This window comes from Lissotriton helveticus, chromosome 10 (genome assembly GCF_964261635.1).
Source record: "Lissotriton helveticus chromosome 10, aLisHel1.1, whole genome shotgun sequence".
Taxonomy (NCBI): domain Eukaryota; kingdom Metazoa; phylum Chordata; class Amphibia; order Caudata; family Salamandridae; genus Lissotriton; species Lissotriton helveticus.
Genome location: NC_136071.1, coordinates 738,291,046 through 738,306,935, shown reverse-complemented (window position 1 = coordinate 738,306,935; position 15,890 = coordinate 738,291,046). Strand labels below are relative to the sequence as shown.

Sequence of the window (15,890 nt, the reverse complement as noted above, 5' to 3'; positions counted from 1 at the left end):
CACACACACATGCATTACCTCTTGCCAACACCCCAACCTGTCACCCGGTTGAACTCTGATATACCAAGATATAGGCAAAATCTTGCGGCACAGCTTTTAAAATGCAAAACTCAGTAACAGTAACCTGTGCACACAGGCCCCACCAGGGCAAACCTATGGTACAATCGATGAGCTAGCTCTGTGTTACACACAACCACTGTTTCAGACCCAAAGAGGACCATTTGAGACACATGCCCTGGGTATATGTTTTGCCCTTTGACAAGGGACTTGAAGCTAACGCAAATCAGCCAATCATAAATATGATAAGCACAGCACTTTGGCACTGAATGGCAGTGCCAAGCACGCTCAAAGTCCCAAGCCAGCAAAACAAGGTCCAAACAGGAGGTTAGCTGCCAAAAGGTTCAGGGGAAACCATGCCAAAGGATGCCCAGTCTGACAGTTTTCCTACTCAGAAGACATATATTTAGAGTTCACTAGCAATGTCCGATATGTTTTGGAACAGGTTGCTTATCAGCAGAGTAATCAACTCTGCTGGAGATGAAGTTCACTCTAAGTGGGTATTCTTTCAACATGGGTGACAACAGCAGATGTCCAGGGCATGATATTTCTAACGGATGGTTGGCAGCTTATTAATAATCATGGAGCATCATTGTATTACAATCACCCCCAAGTTTCATGCCAGCTGACCTTCCATGGTAAATCTGTTTACTGTGTCATGCCTGGAATCCTTCATGTCTTGCAGATGGATGGGATGCATGTATGTTTGTGGCATGCAGGGAAATACATGAGGGGTTGTGATGCAACAGCCTGGGGATCTCCAGTGTATATGTATCTCCATGAATGTGGTTTCTGTGTTAGATAGTATCCACCTTAATAAAGCAGCCCACCTTACCCTGTCATTGGTTCTTGCACTATTTACTCATCTATGCACAGTCCATTATAACTACATTGTTTTATGTCAAGATTGGATCAACAAGGGCTTCGATGAAAAAGTATTACAACACTTTCGGTATATTAGCCAGTGGCCCACAAAGAAGCAACAACTTGACAAACATTCTGATCAAGGTCATGGCGGATACTGATATTTCCTGAACAAACAATATGTGCTGATTGCCCATCCCCACCCCTTGTTTTCATCTCTGGCAGAAGAGAGTAGAAGCCCGGTTTGGCTAGAGGACTATATAAGAGAGTGACAATTCCCTAAGGGTGTCAAGGGATGTCTGCAATTATTAGGAGGCCATGAGATGTTTCTTACCTAGCAACAGTCCTGACTAATGATGTATTTCAACGTGATTGGTTACCGCAACATTGCAAGCACTTCACCAGTTCTTAGGGCCATATGCATCAACACATTTTCCCATAGACACAGAATGGGCAAAACCCTTTGATGCATCTGGCCCTAGTGTCTAGTTCAACTGATCCCCAAATGCCACTATTTATTAATATAAGCTGTCCTATGAGTGAGGAAGTGAGGTAATATTGTTCTGCTCTGGGTTCCAAAGACTCTCCGTGATCCTGCCAGAGGCACCAATAGCAGGCCAGAACCAATGGTAGGAAATTCAGCTGCACTCTGACAGAGCTGGAGCCAGACAGTTAGGATTGATTAAAAAGAGTGTCTGTTGCTGTGATCCGAAGAAGATGCATACTGTCCTGCTTACATAGAATAGTCCCTACATCAGCTCACGAATCATAGGTCTTCTCCTTCAAGTACTGATGTGAGGACCAATACCTGCGCGAGAAGTTGGCTATTACCTCAGACCATCTCCTAGAGATTACTTCAAGAGTTAAAGGGAAGAACTAAACTATTCTTTTAGGTGAACCAATGCTGTTGTGCCAGTTTCCCAAGCAATTCTTTCTCCAACTTTCAATAGCCCTACTCACCCAAAGGTGTAGATCACAAGGTTGTAGACCTTAGCATGCTCTCTTTGTGGCACCGAGGTTCGGCCCTATTTGATTTTGGAGGTTGTATTGTCTTCTGGAACCCCACTCTCTCCAAGACGACAGTTATGTGCTCCTGAAACTAAGGGCCACAGCAGCATGTTTATCCCAAGTGACCGCTTCACTCCCTTTCAGCTGCATCCCCTATAGTGCACCATCCTCCACAACAACCATCTGAAGGGCTCTGAGTGTGTGCGCAGAGTCCAGTCGCTATACGGGGACTCCAAAGCAGTGACTTACATCCCGGTGGAACGCTGAAAGCACCTAAGCAGAACTCCTTGACTCATTCGCCCACATTTGACACTGACTTTATGCTGGTGGGCAGAACCACTGAGACAGTTCCCACATATGCATGGCATCACTTAGCTTGCAGCCCACTAGGGAATCCAGACGGCCTGATTGGCCGGTCCGGCAATACTACTACTCCAGAGTATATGTTTTCTGCAAATACTTTTTTATCCTTGTTGCTAAAACATGCACTTCATAGCTTGATATTTCGTCTTTGTTTTTGTCATTGAGCATCTGGTTATTATCTGGTTATTGAGAGACACTGTCCCCCGAAAATTGGAGGGTATTTTAAATTACAAGTTGCAGGATGCAATCACTCATTGAATTGTACTGTACATCAATACTACATTAAATGCTAAATAAAATACACGCGACATAGTTTGTGAATTTTGGCCTGGAACAAAGAACAAAGAAGATGTATTTTACCCTATTCGTAGTGCATTTGTTCCATTTTCCAGTAGTGTGTTGTTTACATAGTCTGTACCGCGGTGTTTAATTGTGCCTCTGCATTATAATGTGTAAACAAAGAGACTTAAATACATTTTCAAAATATGCATATTTTGTATTAAAAAAAGAAAATATGAATGTCCCTGTCTTTTAAAGCAACATTAAGAACTATAGAACATTATCCAATACAGAAAAATATGCAATACATTTGCAAATGCTATGGGCACATTATTTGCACTTTGCAGGTGGCATGAGAGCTTTATGCTGTAGAATTTAAGAACATTATTTTGTGTTTTTTTGCACAGGTACAAGCAGCACTGAGGTAAAGGAAAACCGCCATGTTGGCAACATAGAAGATTATACCATGTCATCTGGAGACAGGGCACGAGGAGGATCAGCTAGCATAAAACGAAAAAGGCCCCTAGAAGAAGGGAATAATGGTCATTTCTGCAAACTGCAACTTATCTGGAAGAAACTCTCCTGGTCAGTAACACCAAAGAATGCACTAGTGCAGCTGCATGAACTCAAACCAGGTTTACAATATAAAATTGTTTCCCAGACGGGCCCGGTGCACGCGCCTGTCTTCGCAGTGGCAGTGGAAGTAAATGGACTCACGTTCGAAGGTGAAGGACCCACAAAAAAGAAAGCAAAAATGAAGGCAGCAGAGCTTGCCCTGAAGTCATTTGTTCAGTTCCCGAATGCCTGCCAGGCTCACTTTGTCATGGGGAGCTGCATTAGCCCGTCCACTGACTTCACATCTGACCAGGCAGACTTCCCGGACACGCTGTTCAAGGAGTTTGAACCGTCGACACACAGCGAGGACTTCTCGGCCTGTAACCCTGTTAGTAATGAATTGCTTTCCACCGCCTATAGACATGGAAGGTTCCTCTGCCACACGTTGGACCTAATGGGCCATGCCAAACAAAATAAGCACAAGATGGCGTCGCCAGCTGAGAGTGAGAAGAACCCAGTGGTGATGCTAAATGAGCTGCGACCCGGGCTGAGGTACGTCTGCCTCTCGGAGACCGTGGAGAAGCAGCACGTCAAGAATTTCGTGATGGCGATGAGAGTGGACGGCAGAACGTTCGAAGGCTCGGGGCGCAGCAAGAAGCTGGCAAAAACTCAGGCCGCGCAAGCCGCCCTGCAGGCCATCTTTAACATCCGGTTGACCAGTCACGTTCCCAGCAGGAGTAAATGCAACCAGCTGCCACAGGTGAGAGTGCCTCAGGGAGATGGCAAAAGGTTGAAAGGGCTGAATGAGGAATGTTGCTTGTCTCATAACATTACCTGCAGAGGAGTCAGGCCAACCTCCTCAAGGTCTAGCAGAGAATGAAAATCAAGCATTAGCAAAAAAGAAAAGCATGTCATTCTGTTATGTTTTTAAAAGTTCTATACTGTCATCATTTCACTCCTAAGGTACACGCTAGCAAACGTTGTCTTCAGACGAATAGCATAGTGTATAGGAATGGGTCCTTTTTTAATGATCTTGTTAAAAAACTCCATATTTTCGAGATACACTGCGCTGCATTAGACCTACAGAGCAGGAGCAGCCCGTGCAGGTAAGAGCGGTAGGGCCAGGTGGGGGCGGGGGGGGGGGGTATTTTGACAGAAGACCACAAAGAAAATTTTTGTATTTATTTAATTTTCCCTCGTGGACTTCTGTCGAAATCCACCCCCCCCCCCCAACCTGGTCCAATTGCTCTTACCTGCACGAGCCGCTCCTGCTACAGAGTTGCTTTTGCCTGTGCTTTTCAACAGTGCCTTTGTTAGACTTGTTTGACTCTTCTGCTATCCAAGATTATCTGCTTTCTAAGAAGTCACTATTTTCCTCATGGAAGATATTTTCCTTAAATATCTTCGATGTCAATGATGTCATAGTCTTTTCATAGATGGCGAGCTAAGGAATACGCCTCCTTACTTTAATGTGAGAGAATTAATGGTGTGCCACTGTTTGTACATTTATTTGTGTGTAGGAGATTATTTAAAAAATGGCAAGGCTCTTAAATTTGTGTAAATACTTTGCCACATTTATTAGGCACATTTGTTTCCACCGCTGTGGCCTGAGGAACAGATAGGAAGATAGATGGAAATGTGCATGCTCATGACAAATGTTTTGAGGCTGGTTCTCCCTTTTTCAATTTACTACACACCAGGCCTCTCTTGATGGCTTGTAGAATTTGTTCATCTTTTGGCTCATCAAGTGACAGTGATGTTTTGACTATGCATAGGAAGAGACCAGCAGGAAAAACTTATGTTTTCTCAGCCCTTCTCAGAGGCAACTCTTTCTTTCTATCTGTTTGTAATCTTTGTAGATCTTTGTTGGAGACTGGGGGCCTGATTCACAAAGGGCCTTCGCATCGTGGCTGAGTCCCTGCAGTAGTGAGGGAATCTCTGTACTCGGACGGAATCTCCACAGAGCTCTCATTGCGGATATTCTGACCTGAGAGCAGAGATTTCCCCACAGCTGCGGGGCCTCCGCCATGAGTGCAAAGGCCCTTTGTGAATCAGGTCCTTTGACTTGGGCACTGCATGTTCACTGCCATTTTCAGGTTTATAAAGAATGTCTGAAATACCTTTATCACTGCAAGTCAGAAACACCTGATTGAGAGGAAATGGCATTGTGGTTCGCCCACACCAGTGAAAGACTGAAAATCTGGGCCAACCATGCCAACTTTGTGGTGATATTTAAGTGTAAATTTCTAGATACGGCAAAAACACTGAGTCATCAATAAAATGCACTCCTGTTGTGTCATTATTATGTGAGGAGTCATAAAACACTATTTGCATAATTTGTGACTCAACAGGCTTATTGGATGAAGTAAAAGAGAGTATGTCCCCAGCTGGTCCAAACTCAAATCACGTTCTAGCTTTGAAGATGCCTCACACTATCTCTCTTGAAGCATTTTTGCCATTTGTACCCGCATTAACATTTGCAATGTGGGGTATTAGGTATGACCTCCCACGGGATCAGGATATAGGGGCCACCTCAGAATCCTTTGTGAGTACAGGTGTCAAAGCTCTTTGAAATGTAAGTTGGGGCAAGGTACAGTCCTCGCAGTTATCCTGCCTGTATAGTCCATCCTGTCCACATATTTGCCTCCTTTGTGTGACTGTCTGTGAGCAGTACATAAACCTCAACAGCAGCCATTCACAGTCATGTGACCCAGGACACTGTCAAAAGACACAAATGGTTAGGACAAAAAAACACAACTTTCTAAGAGTGGCATTTTTAGAACTGTGACTCAAAATCCGACTTTACTTTTAATGAGGATTGTAAATCACAATGAATTGGAGTGTAAACAGCATGTCTGTATCTGCTCCCAATCTAAAGGTATCACTTATTAAATGTAATAAGGCAAACCAGTGATAGTCCATTGGAGAGATATAGCTGTGAAAAACAGTTTTATGAGTTTTTCGCTGGCATGTCATGTAAAACTTAAGTACAAATGTCTTATCTTTTAAATATTGCACACCCTAACTTATGATCCTTTAACTCTACCTTAGAGGTGACATATAAGTATTAAAACAGAAGGTTCAGGTTTTGCAAAAGGTTTATTTTGGCAGGTCAAAATGGCAGTTTAAAACTCCACTACAGACTGCAGTGGCAGACCTGATTCATGTTTTAAATTGACACTCTAGTGTGTGGCACAGAGTGCTGCAAGCTCACTAGTAGCATTTACTTTAGAGGCCCTGGGTACATGTAGTACCATTTACTAGGGACTTGAAAGAAACTTAGATGTGCCAAACAGGTGTAGGCCAAATTTTGTAATGTTTGAAGGGGAAAGCACAAGCACTTTAGCACTGGTTACCAATGATAAAGTGCACCTATTCCTAAAGCCAACCAAAACAAGTTCAGCAAAACAGGAGAAGTTAAGGCAAAACGTTAGGGGGAATACTATGCAAAGGATGTCAGGTCTAACAATGACCAGATAAGCCAAATGAATTCATGTAGTTCTCCCTTCCATTAAATCTTTCACTGACATTCTGTGGAACCACGAATGCTGTTCACAATTCTGTGCCTCGCACACAAAGCACTGGTCAACCACATAATGCCTATATGAGGTCTTTTAATATCACCCACACTTTTATGGTAAGTCACTCAATAAAACTCACCAACTAGCCGAGCATTTTTGTTTAAGTGTTATTTATTTCCACAGATATTGACAGACATGAAAGATATGCGGAAATATCTATCATGCATAACATAGGCAGTGATTACAAACACTAGTATCGCAAACTGGTTTAAATATTGTTGATTCCAAATACAATAGGAAAAGAGATAAGGCGGTCTTAGTGAGAGGGTAAAATAGGGGTGGGTGTAAGCTGTGTGGAGGGATATCAGGCCTTATAAACTTAGAAGATTTGAAAGCTGAGCCCTACTCATACAAGGGACCATATGCTGGAACACCCTTCCTCCATATCTGGGATTAGAATAAGAATGCATCAATTTAAAACATGTCTTCAAATTGACCCATGGTCAGATGGAACACTAAATCTTTCCAGCCGTCATGCAGGTACATTTCTGCCTCATCAATGTTCATCTCAGATCAGTTAGATCCTAAGACCACCTTGTTCCCTATGGTAAGTTGTCAACCTTCCTCTATATCTCCTCATCATAGGCTTTATTATAAATAAGTCTGTGTATATTGACCACTATAAAGGCTCATTGCATGTAAATTTGTATTTAGACTTCGCAAAGAAGCATTCAAGGACATTTGAGGACACACAGTGCCTAGAGTGCCATCCTAGTTATGAGTACACTATATAAAGCTGCAAAGGTAATATACATCCGCAACCCACTTTCTGGATCTTCCAATTGTGGCTGTCCATTATCAAGAGAAGGGGATCGTAGGATAAAAAAAATATTTGATACATCGTTTGACAATGGCCATACGGATTTTACCTCCAAACACAAACAACAGAAAGTGAAAGTGAAGGCCAGGAAGTGCTTTGTATATCCAAGATGGTGACACACAGCAGAAAAGTAAAACATTTATTGGAGGAAGAGATTCTAAGTAGTGGGAGGGGTAGAAAAAGTTCCAAGAAGAACATATTCCTTTCTCTTGCAGATAATGTGAGAAGCCGAGTGGTAAGACCAAAAAAAAAAATAGAAAGCTAATGATATAAAAGTGCTTTGGGGGCTGCAGTAGCACGTCCAAGGGTTTTACACGTGAAATTCCAAGTTATGTAAAAAAGAGATATGAGACTCATAACAATCATAGGTGCAGCTAAACTGCAATAACATAGCTAGGCTAATAAATACAATCAAAACGTACTAGAATATAATGAAAATACATTTAATATGTACATTATCATAGATTTAACCGAGAAAGGCATATGGTTAACTCAGTAGCAATAAATAGAAAAATTATGTAATTATATACAACCTGGAATTGTGTCTTGCTGTGTGAGTCCCTTCCCCTTACAAATGTGTCTCATGGTTTGCTTTAGCACCTGATAAGAACAAATAAAAAGGCACACAATATCCCAACCAGATCTAAAAATCCGGACCCCTGAAGACCTTTTTCAGATTAAATGTTATGCTTTGTAAAAAGTTTCCATGTTGGTTGGCATTGTTACAACAGATAGTTAAGAGATGCAATCCAACTTTAAAAGCCCTTGGGGCAACCCAGCTATACGAGCCAGGTGTGAAGTTACACCTTTAAATGACAAAACGAAACGTGGAAGGGTTTTTAATTATTTTAGTAATTTGTTGTCTCCATTTCCCATTTTTCGCGTTTTGAAGCAAACCAAAGGTGGAATTTAGCAACAGTTGAATGTAACTGGACAAACTCGCTATGCATTCTCAAAACTTGTTATGTGAAATCATTCAATCAATACTGACTGCCTGCTTAATTTGCAATACTTCCGTAGTTGCCATATGGTAATATAATAGATTTTTGCTGCAGTGCATATACCTGAGATTACTCTAAGCAATTTAAGCAATTTATTCCTAAAAATACACCTTTATTGAGACATAACGGCCATAAAAAAACGAATTTGTTGGCCAAAATAAAAAAAATCCATGTACGCTACTATTATGCTAATTTTTGCTGGAACACAAATAGCTAATAAATTGACCTTGAAAAGTATGCAGCAAGATCCAATGTGAGTGTGACTTTAGGAAGGTGGCCAGGTCCATATTTGTTTAATGAAATCTCATTTGTTGCAGACATACCAAATTAGTCTCCATTAGCTGAAATGCTGTATTTCATATTATGACTGGACAAACAGCTATCAGGCATTATCTCTCTTACAAGACGATGCAGCTCTTTGACTCCATAAAAAGTATATAAAAAGTGAAAGGTTACATTGCCACATGTGTGAGCTTTAAATATTTATCAAAGACGTAGATCATAGATGAGCATTCATAAAATCGCACTGTGCGAAACGTTTGTATCTGTCAATGTGCAGTAGTCCCATCCACACAAGCAAACCATTGTCAATGATCACAAACATGGGACGTCTGTGGAAGCTTAGCCAGAGCAATTAAGCACATGTAGGTATGTAGTTAAAACTGATAAACATGTAATAAGACATAAGAAAAAGTAAAAATGTAGAAAAGAGATAAAGGGTTCACATGTCTGGTATAAACCATGACCAGTAAAAATCAAAGAGAAAAAGTGTTGCTCACATTATAGCATTTCTGTTCCATTTTATTCCATTTTTCAGGCCCCATAGTGTTTCTAGGGTAGTTGAGTAATATTGGTGCATTTTTGTAGGGTGTGAGTTTATGTTGTGACTCAGGTGGAAAGCATTAGGTGTCTTGTGTGAGGTTCAGAAAGATGTTCTAAAGTAGTGTGATTTACTTTGTGGCTGGCACGTGGTCATGAAGTGCTGCAGAAAGGTCTAAAGCAGGGTTCAGTATTGAAATATCGAGGGACAAAATATCAACTTATCAAAATTTCGACGCCAAAATATCGAGGTACAGAATATAGAATGCCTATCTACAAACAGGTAAGTACTAAAATATCGATTCCAAAATATAGAATGTTAAAATATAGTTAACTAAAATATCGAATTTTAAAAATGTAATAGAAATACTAGAAATGTAATTAAATAATGAATATCATTAAATAAAACATAATTAAAATAATGTAAAAAAGCTTAAAATGTAAAAAGAATACATTAAATGTAATTTTTTTTAAAATACATATATACTTAATAATATTATAAAATAATTATTAATTTTAATTATAAAACATTTAGAACATTAATAAAATATATTGACATGAATATATAAATAAACATAAATATATAAATAAACATATTATTTAAATTAAAATATATATATAATAATTAAAATAATAAAAATAATAATTGTTATGTTAATTAATAATGAGTGCAACAGAAGTGAAAGCGTTGGATAGCGTAGGGGTTAAAATTACTATTCCCATTCCAGAAAGTGCAACAGTAGAGAAAGCGTTGGATAGCATAGGGGTAATAATTACTATTCCCACTCCAGTGAGTGCAAGAGTAGGAAAAACGTTGGATAGCATAGGGGTAAAAATTGCTATTCCCACTCCAAAGAGTGCAACAGTAGGGAAAACGTTGGATAGCGGGGGTGGGGGGGTATAAATTACTATTCCCACTCCAGTGAGTGCAACAGTAGGGAAAGCGTTGGATAGGGTAGGGTTAAAAATTACTCTTCCCACTCCAGAGACTGCAACCGTAGGGAAAGCGTTGGATAGCAGGGGGTAAAAATTACTATTCCCACTCCAGTGAGTGCAACAGTAGGGAAAGCGTTGGATAGCGTAGGGGTAAAAATTACTATTCCCACTCTAGAGAGTGCAACAGTAGGGAAAGCGTTGGATAGCGGGAGGGGGGGGCTATAAATTACTATTCCCATTCCAAAGAGTGCAACAGTAGAGAAAGCGTTGAATAGCGTAGGGGTAAAAATGAGTATTCCCACTCCAGAGAGTGCAACAGTAGGGAAAGCGTTGGATAGCGGGAGGGTAAAAATTATTATTCCCACTCCAGTGAGTGCAACAGTAGGGAAAGCATTGGATAGTGTAGGGGTAAAAATTACTATTTCCACTCCAGAGAATGCAACAGTAGGGAAAGCATTGGAAAGCAGGGGGTAAAAATGATTATTCCCACTCCTGGGAAAGTGCAACAGTAGGGAAAGCGTTTGATAGAGGGAGGGTAAAAATTACTATTCCCACTCCAAAGAGTGCAACACTAGGGAAAGCTTTGGATAGCGTAGGGGTAAAAATTACTATTACCACTCCAGAGAGTGCAACAGTGGGGAAAGTAATGATTTAATATTAAAATTAAAATAAATTAACTATCAATACCAATAAAAAAGTAATTACAAATAATTACCAATTAATAAAAATGAATTACCAATTAAAAAATAGATTATAAACTAATAACATTTAATTACTAATAATTATCAACCAATTAATTATCAATACATATAAATAAAAATAAATATTAACTTTATTACAATTAAATTACTGCCCACCCTATTCCCCTCTAAACCCACAAACGGCTCCAAATGAATAATACAATTAACATAATTATCAATTAATTAATCAATAAAAATTATTTACCAATTAATAAAAATGAATCACCAATTAAATACATTACATATTAATTAATAAAAAATAATTACCAATTAAATACTTTAATTACCAAATAATAAAAATTAATCACCAATTAATAATTCATTATCAATTAATTATCAATACATATAAATAAAAAAATATATTTAATTTACTATATTTAAATTACTTCCCACCCTATTCCCCTATAAGCCCACAACCCGCTACGGAATTAAATTACGCAAAAATTAAATTACATAACATTCATTACTTTAAAAAAATTAAACATACATAACAAAATGAATACATAATTTTAATACATATACTACTATACATAACACAAAAAAAATTCGATAATAGGGAAATCGATATTTTAAATTCGATATTTCATACCCCAAATTCGATATTCTGACTTACTATATTTTGGTTATTCGATATTTTGGGCAGTCTATATTTTTGATTCGATATTTTGGGCAGTCTGTATTTTGGAATCGATACTTAGGGTGTTCACCCTAAAGCAGATAGAGTCACCTTTGCAGGTATTCACCATTCAATATTTACTATCCTTCTTGTCATATGTTTGGAAATAGCTAGGTTTTGCAGCTCTCCTGAAATGGAAGGTATGGAGCAATCTTATTCTCTGTATGCATAAGTTCTAGAGATTGGCCGCCTGTGTGAAGAACTTCAAGAGACTGTGAAAGAATGGATGGTCAGGAAGGAGTCCATCTGGAATGGAGAGTCCTTCATTGGAAGTAGGTGCAAAGTTTGAGTTGAGGGAAGATCACGCTGCAATGGCTTGTCTGGTGGTTAATGCATAGAGACTGAATGAGCTTGGGTTTACCACAGGCAGCTAGCGTCAAGCTTGAAGGGCCGCAGTGATGTGGCTGTGTATGTGCAGAGGTTATCTGACAGCTGCATTCTGTATTTATTGAGATCTGCAGGTTAAGTAGAGGGTGGTCCCAAGTTTCAGTTTGTTGGTATAAAATAGGCATGACATAATATATGTAAATGTATTTCTTGTTTATATCCTAAAACTCTTGCATGGATCAGGCTGTCATTGACCTCATTGGGCAACACAGCACAGGAACCATACCAGGAGCATCCATTCCAAGTAGTGTCTATAAAATCAAGTCCATGCCTAGCTTCCGATGCATGTTTTTTGAGGGGCATAAGGTGTTTATACGGCATAGTCATACATACACATACATACTTGAGGGATGCTGATGGCTTTTGTGTAAATAAATGTAGTAAATGTCCTAGAGCTTGTTTAAAAATTGTTGTTTACTTTCATTGCATGGGAATATGAGGTGTTGTGTGTGTTTAAGAAAATATCACTGCAGAGGAGTATACCTTTATGATCCACTGAACTTTATGGACGCAATGCAATACGCAGAAATCAGATTCTGAGCCAGAATGTACTACATTTGGAAAAAGTAGGGCCCCATTTACCAAAGTTTGCCCGTGCGTTGGTGCATTACCATGAAATGTAGCGCTTTCCATGGAGAACTTTAAAATGTTAAGTAAATGGACCCTATCTTTTGGAACACCGTGTGTCGCAGGAGCACCAGCCAAAACTTTAGTAAATGAGGTTCCTAGCATTAGTAAATTTGATGTATGTTGTAAAATTCTGAACAATGACTCTCTCAGCTCGTCAGGTTACAGACCACACTTTAGACAGGATATTTTGCGACAATCATTGTATTCCATAGTTAAAGCCCCTTAGACTCCAAAACACCCTATTCTTGGAACAGATACCATACACAGGACTGTTTTTAAATCCTAAAAGCTAGCCAGAAAACTGGAAATCCTGTTCAATATGTTTGTCAGTTTTTAATTAGCAGAAAATATACATTAAGTTGGGCGGCTTGAGCAATTCTACGGAAATATGTTACCTATCCGCGAGCTCAGGCTGCCATAAACCAAGGCAGCGTTTCTAAATTAATATGATTTTTCTAGTTTCAGCAGAATTAATGTTTATTGGCTCAGGAGAGGCCCGCAAAGGCTCTGGCAATTGCTTTTAATTGTTGAAGTAATTTTGTTTCCTTAATTACAACAACAGTGCTAAATCCTGTTGACTGTGTTCTTTTATGCCCCGAGGAAACAGGGCTCTGCCGCTCTTCTTTGTCACAGAAGTAAATGAGCGTTCAGATGAACACGCTCTTTCATTTCCAGCCACGCTGGGATTTGACGAGCGAACATGGAGCCGTTCTGTCTTTAGTTACAGCGACTTTATCAAGTCAAAATAATATTTGTGTCGCCCTCTGGATGAGGCAGTCCAAAGGTTGGTCCTGTCACACCGGCAGCTTGGAGCTTTCATGAATCCCAAATAACAAATGACACCTTGATATGCTGCATAATGTACAGAATCGAATTCCCAGCAGTTACTGCATTTGTTTTTGTTTTGATGGATTTTAATATGTTCTTCAATATCCTTTTTTGCCTCGTGCTGTCAGGCGCTAACACCCATTAATTGCCCGTCCACTCATTATATAACCCCTTATTCAGCTTGGGCCCATAAAGGCGGGCAGGTAATTGACAGCAGTTAATGCACTCTATAGAGAGTGTTAACCACTGTTAATGCTTTTTAGCAGAGAGAAGCCTGGTGTAATTATTTTATTGCTATAAGGCACCCCCACGTGAGGTAGCCAAGTGCTGTAATAACAGAGGCAACGGTTGCATCGATATTTAGGGGTAGGCTTTGGTTTTTTTTCTCTTGTGGTGGCCTGGTGGTACCTCTTTAAGAGAAGAGGGGCAGACCTTTCTCCTGATAGTGGAGGGAGTCCCAAGCTCTTTTGACTAACCCTGGGCGTAGTGTGCGGAGTGGGGCTCCGCGGAGCTACGCGAAGTGGGCGCAAAACTACGCCCACCCGCGCACTCCGCGTAGCCCCACTACGCGCCGCCCGCCTCCCTCCCGCCCTCCCTAAATATTTAAATAAAAGGATTGAAAGGTTTTAAAAACACTTAACTTGTCCGCCGCGTCCCCGGGGCTCCCTCTCCCATCCCTGGATTCGCGCCGCCGCCATTTCGGATACTAATGCCATGCGCGGGTGCCCGCGCATGCGCATTTCTCATGAGAAATGCGCATGCGCGGCCGCCCGCGCATGCGCATTAGTATCCGAAATGGCGGCGGCGCGAATCCAGGGACGGGAGAGGGAGCCCCGGGGACGCGGCGGACAAGGTAAGTGTTTTTAAAACCTTTCTATCCTTTTATTTAAATATTTAGGGAGGGCGGGAGGGAGGCGGGTGGCGGCCGGCTACGCACCGTCTGCGGAGCGCGCGTAGTGCCGCCTGGCTACGCCCGCTACGCAAAATGCGTAGGAGACGGCACTACGCGCACTCCGTGCACGGAGCGTAGCTGGCCGCCCAGGGTTACTTTTGACATGTTATACGAGGCATCCCCACACATGAAAGGCATTGCCTCAGGCAGTGTTTCCTGAAAAATAACAAAATAGATTTGTTTGCTTTACTCTGTACATAATATGATGAAAAAACAAGGGAATTCGAGTGTGTCTATGTTATCTCAGAGATAAATGGTTCTCCATCCATATTCATGAGTAACAGCAAGTACAGATTTCCCTTTATGACCATCACTACGAGTCTCCTGGTAATTCTCATGGGGTCGGTAACATGAGTTGGAAGTGTAAAATCCCCGTCAGAATTACAAGCCGGGGAGGAACACAGCGGAGTCATTTTGTTCATTTCAGTATGCCAAAAGCAACTAAAATCCTGTCCTCCAACGCCAATTATAAATGAGGAATAATGGGGAAATTAGATTTGAAATCATAGATTACCTGGGGAATTCCTCATTTTTAAGGAGACCTTCATGGTCCTACTAGTAGTCCCCCAGAAACTCCTCCACTAGCCCCTAGAGCTATTGATTATGCGGTATTAGTAAACTCAGGGGTGGGAGGGCATAGTGACCAAGGGAAATAACAGAGAAATCAGACTGAAGTCCTGTCCAAATAACCTCACTACGGAAAGACATTTTAATAGTTTTCATTACCGCTTTCAGTAACCTGGGCCTTTTGTGCACACACATATTTGAAACGGTCATGTATCAGTGTACTAGTAAACATCAATCTTGCAATCCTTAGTAGCAGTGAAACATGGGAGGCTAAGGGACCACTTAAATGAATGTACTGCATACTATAGTAGAGTGAAAAATGCAAATGCATAACGTGCAGTGCATCCAAGCACAAGGAATGTGCATATGGAAACAATCTATCTGCAAGTTAGTGTGGGGTTGATGGGTTAGGAACGTATGTTTTTTTACTGTAAAAGGTTTCTCTTTCCTCAAACTGACCCCTGTCTTTTATGTTGGCTTCAGTTCTGTACGCTTCTGTTTGGCTCTACACGCAGAATGACGCCATAGTAGGTTCTTTAATAACTTCTTTGCTTAGAAACAGGGATGCTTTAAGGCATGGGTAGAGTGAACTATTGCTCAGGGTCCCATCTTCCACGGAGCCCCTTGGGAAAGTTAATTTTGTTTCTATATCAAAACTATTTTTCTATATCCACCTCTTTTGTTCTGTCTGCCTAATTCTACCTCAGAATCTAACTTTCGCTACCCAGTGTCATCTGAAGGATTTTGGAACTTCAGCCGAGGTGTGTTTTAGCTGTTTTAGTTTGATCCTGTTTCTGAAAAGTTGCTGTTTATTTCAGTACTGTTTG

The 15,890-nt window shown here is 40.5% G+C and overlaps 1 protein-coding gene across 1 annotated transcript in view; it reads left to right on the top strand.

The window, feature by feature from the left end:
- The window catches only part of ADARB2 (adenosine deaminase RNA specific B2 (inactive)), a 564,845-nt gene that overhangs the window by 85,580 nt on the left and 463,375 nt on the right, over positions 1–15,890 (top strand). Inside the window, exon 3 of the mRNA XM_078662777.1 lies at positions 2,979–3,886. Coding sequence (XP_078518903.1) covers positions 2,979–3,886 — 908 coding nt within the window. The remainder of the gene's footprint in view (positions 1–2,978; positions 3,887–15,890) is intronic.